The sequence below is a fragment of the Sapajus apella genome, unplaced genomic scaffold (genome assembly GCF_009761245.1).
Source record: "Sapajus apella isolate SASKATOON/1434 unplaced genomic scaffold, GSC_monkey_1.0 scaffold123, whole genome shotgun sequence".
In the NCBI taxonomy this organism is placed as follows: domain Eukaryota; kingdom Metazoa; phylum Chordata; class Mammalia; order Primates; family Cebidae; genus Sapajus; species Sapajus apella.
Window position 1 is genome coordinate 1215640 of NW_022437063.1, and position 6256 is coordinate 1221895.

The following is a 6256-nucleotide window of genomic DNA, read 5'->3' on the forward strand; positions in this document are numbered from 1 at the left end:
ACACACACACACACACACACACACACACACACACACACACACACCCCTCCTGCCACATTGAGTTATGTGCCCTCAGGGTGCCTGCTTCTGCCCCTTCTCTCTCGTTCTTCCCTCTGCTTAGAATGCACTCTTCCTTTGCATCTTCAACCTTGCTGGTGTCCTCATAACTAGTGAAAACCCAGCATATCTGTCACTGCTTCCAGGAAGCCCTCCTTGCCTATCCCCAACCCCCAGGCCAAGTCTAATGCTGAGTCCTCGGGACTCCCACAGCCCTGAGCATCCCTTCCTCACTGCACCCATTTCCCTGGGTTGTCTCTCTTTGGGTCTGTCCCCTGCACCAGGCTGCTGGCTGCTCAACAGTAGAACCTGTGTGTGATTCTCCTCTGAGTCCCCAGTACTCAGTTCACGTCCAGCACAGAGCAGGTGCTGAGGACGAGTGAGTGAGCCCAGGTCCGTCGTGGCTCAAAGGCCCAAGAGGCAAGGTCCACCTGGCACCATGTGGGCATGATCCTCAGCCACTGTGGGATTGCCACCTACCATGTCTCTCCAGGAACCTCAGGGCATCCAGGTAGCCTTGTCTGCAGCTGTCAGCCACCACCTGCCAACACACAGGGCAAGGGCGGGATGGGCAAGGCCTGGACCTGCCCCTCGAGCCAATGTCACAGGCCAGTGGCTTGTTTTCAACTGGAGACAATCCCAAGCCAGCCTCTTCTCCCCAAGCGACCATTCAGCAGGGCTCAGGGACCCCTGGGGACCCCAGCGTTGGGCAGGAAGGGCCAGAGGCCTGCAGGCAGAACAGATCTGCTCGGCTGGTTCCATCCCGGCAGCCGCATCGCATCCCCCCGAGACGCCCTGGCTGGTCTTGCGCCAGCCCCTCCCCTCTCTTTCCTCAGTTTCCTCCTCTGGAAGATGGGATAACAAGGCCTGGGATGGCTAGGACTTCATCTGGCCTCTTGTAGGGCAGTGGATGGGGGTTCCCTTTGCCCCTTTGATGTTCACTTTCAGGACCAGACTGAGATGGGCTGAGAAACCAAGAGCCCCACCTACCTGTCTGATTAAAACCCCTCCTGTGGCAAAGGGCGCTGTACCCCCCTCATCCTTGCTGTGAGACCTCAGCATGGAAGTGCCAACTCTCTCCGTGCCTCAGTTTACTTATTTAGAATATGGGGCTGGGATTTTCTGCCCACCCAGGGGTGTGGGGAGGACCAGAGGAAATGAACATGACCTTGTCTCATGACTTAGAAAGCACTACACAAACGTGAGAGGCAGGAGGGGCGGGGAGGAGCCAGGATGTGGTTGGGGCAGAGGGGAGGGAGGGAGAGGGGGGGAGAGAGAGAGAGAGAGAGAGAGAGAGAGAGAGAGAGTGTGTGTGTGTGTGTGTGTGTGTGTTGGTTTTTTTGAGAGAGAGTCTCGCTTTGTCACCCAGGCTGCAGTGCAGTGACACAGTCTCGACTCACTGCAACCTCCGCCTCCCACGTTCAATTGATTCTCCTGCCCCAGCCTCCCCGGCAGCTGGGATTACAGGCACGCACCACCACGCCCAGCTAATTTTTGTATTTTTAGTAGAAACGGGGTTTCACCATGTTGGCCAGGCTTGTCTCAAACTCCTGCCTGACCTTAAGTGATCTGCCCGCCTCAGCCTCCCAAAGTGCTGGGATTACAGGTGTGAGCCACTGCACCCAATCAGGAGGAGTGTGTTTCAACAGTTGTCAAATTATTCATTTTCAAGAAATACCAAGAGGTTAAAAAAAAAAAAAACAACCCTCATTTGTTGTTTTCTTTGCACTTGTGCCTTGCCTCCACAATGGATAGTCAATCTGGGCACAGTCAAGGGCAGTGGTCAGGAGCATGGTCCTGAGCCAGCTGAAGGTCTGAATCCTAGTTTTGCTGCTTCCAGGCTGTGTGACTTTGAACAAGTTGCTTAACCTCTTTGAGCCATCATGTCCTCCCTTGAGAAATGGAAATGATAACACTACCTGCCTACAGACCCTGGCCTAGGGGAGCACAGGCGAAGGCCCTGCCCGAAGACCACCAGCTCAGCAGAGTTGGCGCGAGTGTGTCCTCTCGACCTGAGGCCAATCCTCACTCAGCACTGGCTCATAGAGGCAAGAACAGCAAGGACACACCTGAACCCCAGGCTTAGGATCCAGGCCATCCTTGGCTGTGAGACTCAGGACATATGTTGTAACTGCCTTGAGGCTCAGGGGGTGGCAGGGGTTGGGGGTACACAGAATCTGACTCATGGGGCCCTTGACCTTGGCCAAGCCTCTAACATCTGCACAGGGCTGGACCTACCTCTGGTTTGGAGGGCACAAGGCATGTGAATGCCAGGAATAAGTTCTCGGTGGAGATTTGGAAGCTAGCATTGAAGATGTTCAACTCATGCAGGTTGGCGGAGGTGCTCTGGGGACAAATGTCCACCGTCCCAGGGAAGGGCGACACGGTGATGGTGGAGGGGCAGTCCGCAAAGGGCAGGGTGTTGCTCAGAGCCCCATCGATGTATCGCTGTAATTTGTGGGGGCAGGTGGGTGGTGCTGCCCTCTCAGAATGCCTCCCACATTGGCTGCAGCGGATGACCCTCTAGCTGCCCCTGAGACACCAGGGCCACTCCAGCCCAGGAAGATGAATGCTCCCCAGGAGCGGGGGAGGGGGGCCTGGCACACAGTAGGTGCTCATGGCTGGGGATCGTGCCCCACACGGTGGCAGGTGGACCCTGCCTCTTGGGCCTTTGAGCTGCTAGGGTTTCCTCCACCCAAGCCCTTCTCCACAGTGTGCACCCCAGGCTGCCCAGAGCAACAGGATTCCAAAGTGCACTCACCTCCCCTCTGAACTCCGGGGGAATCACCCCACAATAGAAAGGAAAGTATGAGCTGCAGACCAGCACCTAGGAAGAGAACAGTCAGCAGGAACACGACTGTGCATGCTCCTTGCATTCAGAACCTCCTCTGGGCATGGTTTCTAATCCCAGCAGCCTGCAAAGGAAGCGTCATGACTCCCGCGTCCAGATGAGGAAGCTGAGGCATCACCTCCCAGCCAGGCTCTCCCAGGGAAGCAGGGATCAAAGCACCTCTGTCTTGGAGGCTTTTGTCTTGATGCCCACCTCCTCTTTCCGTGGGTGTGCAGGGAAGGAGGCCAGGTGCTTGCCGCAGGCGAGTGTCCACAGGCTCCTGAGGAAGCCAGCCGCGACCCCAAAGAGTGGCCCAGAATTCTTGCCTGTGTAGCAGTTGGGGCAGGGCCTGGCACATAGTAGGTGCTCAGTACACACTAGCTGCTGTCCCTACTATTCATCTGTGGGAACAAGACTGTCACGTGCATCTCCATCTGGTCAGAGCCAGGATGAGTACTGCACCTCCCAGAGAGAGCTGGGATATTCCAAGTGTTGCAGGAGACAAAGTTCTATATTGGAAAGCTTGCAGGCGGGCCGGGCGCGGTGGCTCAAGCCTGTAATACCAGCACTTTGGGAGGCCGAGGCGGGTGGATCACGAGGTCAAGAGATCGAGACCATCCTGGTCAACATGGTGAAACCCCGTCTCTACTAAAAATACAAAAAATTAGCTGGGCATGGTGGTGCGTGCCTGTAATCCCAGCTACTCAGGAGGCTGAGGCAGGAGAATTGCCTGAACCCAGGAGGCGGAGGTTGCGGTGAGCCGAGATCGCGCCATTGCACTCCAGCCTGGGTAACAAGAGCGAAACTCCGTCTCAAAAAAAAAAAGAAAGCTTGCAGGCTCTAGGTTGGTGGTTCTCAAGTAGGAGTGATTATCCCCCGCCCCCACAGGACACTCAATGTCAGAGGCACTTTTGGTTGCCACACAGTGTGCCTGCACGTGCGTGTGCATGTGCACGCTATTGGAAATGTCAATAGAGTCAAGGTCTATGTGACGCATCTTTTTTAGACATCCTATTTCATTTCAGTGCTGGGTTGTTCCTTACCTCTTACGTAGAGATGAGCTCATTACAGAGACCACCCGCCCCCCAGAACCAAGGAGCATAGAAGCCCCAGGAAGGCAAGGGCTTCTGTCTGTTTTGTTCCCTGTTACAGTCACAGTGCCTAGAACAGTGACTGGCACATAACAGACATTCAGTAAATGTCTGCCCACTGCCAAAAAGCAGCTGGGGGATGGGGTGGGGCTGGGCAGCTGCTTTCTGGAAAGAGCAGTCCCTTTGGGGGCCCTGACTCAGCAGCCTGACTCTGCCAGGCTCCAGCCAGACCCTTCTGTGTGCAGCAAGCCCGGAAGTCTCCAGCCCCACCCTGCTCATCTTCTGTGTGCCTCAGTTACCTCACCTGTAAACAGGTCGGCCCTCCCTCCCTCCCTCCCTCCCTCCGTCCGCGCCCGGCGAATACATCTGCCTGGGAAGTACCTGGAAGTCACTCTGGACTGGATGGAGCCCGCCCACCCCACCAGGCCCTGGATCCCCGCACTGCCCACCTGGATGAGCTCATCGCGGGTGGCAAAGTCAGTGATTATGAAGTTGCGGCCGTCAGGCCAGCGGGTCAGCGAGACACCCAGCCGCTGGGAGGCCAGGACGTGGGCGTCGGGGGGCAGAGAGTCCTGCAGCTGCCGCTTGATGTACTCGGTGGGCGCGTAGGCCGGGTGCAGGATGCCGAGGCTCAGCTGCTCCACCTGCCTGACCATGCCCAGGAGGTGGGTGCAGCAGAAGTCTGCAGGGGGGCGGGGGAGGGGAGGCCTCAGCGCGTGGGTCCTGCCAGCCCCTCCCCTCCACATCCCCACCACCCTCCTGGGTGCAATGGGAGCCGGATCCTCTCACTCCAGCCCAGAATTTCTGGGCTCGGCCCTGGATTCAAATGTTCCTTTCACCTTTTCACCTTTGCCCCCCAGCCGACCTTGGAAACAGAGTTTCTGGCTCTGAACCATGATCTCTCCTCTGCAAATGGGGGTCACCTAGTCCCCAGACCTCGGGGTTCTCATGGGATTAAATCGGGCTGTGCCCGGGGTAGAGGGCGCAAGGCACAGCGCCAGGCACCAGCGCCTCTGGGCTCCCACCCTGTCTCGTCGAGAATCCTCTTCCCTTAAGGTGTCCCCACCCTTCTTCGCCCCTGCGGTCAAGGACCCACCGACCGACTTGCCGCAGACGATGCTGACTGCATTGAGCGCCCCAGATGAGGACCCGTAGAAACGGCGGGTGCCCTGGAGGAGGCGTGGGGCGCGCTGGCGCAGGCACTGGGTGGCGCCCACGTGGTAGATACCCAGGAAGCCGGCGCCGGAGAAGGACAGGTTCCAGCTACCCTCCTCCAAGAAGCCCATGGCTGGGGCACCCGGTGGAGTGATCCGGACGAGGAAGGCTCACTCCCTGGTCAGGGATGGGGCCGGGATGCGGCGCTGGGCAGGGCTGGGCCCAAATGTGGGCTCTGGCGGGAGCCGGGCTGGGGCTGGTGCACCCTGCGCCGTCCCCGGGCTGCGTCTGCTGCACCCCAGCCAAGGAAGTCCCCAGTCGCGACCAGCCCCCACTCCAGGTGTGCGTCAGGTGAGCCCCAGAGGTGCCCGGGCGCTGTTTATACCCTGACGCCGCCCCCACGCGCCGCCCCAGATCCGCAGCAGGTCACAGATTTCTGGGTGACAGGGCAGGGGACTGGATCCAAATCTTGGCCTGATCTCTGGTAGTCTGGGCAGTTGTTATTCCAGTCCTCATTATGCAAATGAGGAAACGGAGGCGCAGCCCAGGATGGTGGCAGCCAGTGGCAGAGTAGGACCCAGGACACCTGGCCTTTGGAGTCAAACCAGGCTTCAGTCTGCAGCTGAGCTGGGTCCAGGGACGGGCCTGGTGGAAAGGGAGGTCTTTTTGGGCCAGCCCCAGCCCCCATGGACGTGGGTTTTCCCAGCCTCCTGGGTCTCTCTGGCAGCACTTTTTCAGCCCAGTGTGAGCAGGCGTGAGGACCTACAGAGGCCTTTCTGTTCTCCTGGCTGCACCTCCAAACCCCACCAGACCCACCAGCAACTGTTCAGCCCTGGGGCAGGCCCTCCAGCAGGGACAGTGGGATCCTGGCAGCAGTCACCCACTTCCCTCTGTGCCAGGTGTGTGAATAAGGACCAGGGCAGTGGCCTGTGGGGGGTGAGGGGGTTGGATTCTGAGTCCTGGAGAGGCCAAGGCACTCCCACAGCCAGGAAGAGCCTCTGAGAGAACTCACCCACAACCCAGTCACCTGGACAGTTGTTCTGGAAATCAAGCCCGGGTAACAGATGAAATGAAGTACCCACAAGAAATCCTCCAGCAGATCCACAAGGTGAGATGGAAGAGG

General features: G+C 58.4%; 1 protein-coding gene across 2 annotated transcripts in view; it reads right to left on the reverse strand.

Annotated features, from left to right (window-relative positions):
• PNPLA5 (patatin like phospholipase domain containing 5) overlaps positions 1 to 5947 on the reverse strand; it is a 13309-nt gene extending 7362 nt beyond the window's left edge. Inside the window, exons 1-5 of one of the 2 annotated variants that reach the window (XM_032261405.1) lie at positions 5075 to 5947; positions 4428 to 4660; positions 2819 to 2884; positions 2296 to 2505; positions 538 to 598 (exon numbers count right to left, since the gene is read on the reverse strand). In XM_032261405.1, coding sequence (XP_032117296.1) covers positions 538 to 598; positions 2296 to 2505; positions 2819 to 2884; positions 4428 to 4660; positions 5075 to 5264 — 760 coding nt within the window. In that variant the 5' untranslated portion in view covers positions 5265 to 5947. Of the gene's footprint in view, positions 1 to 537; positions 599 to 2295; positions 2506 to 2814; positions 3403 to 4427; positions 4661 to 5074 lie in introns of those variants that run through there. The other variant, XM_032261406.1, reaches the window with a different exon arrangement.
• Between the last annotated feature and the right edge of the window lie 309 nt (positions 5948 to 6256).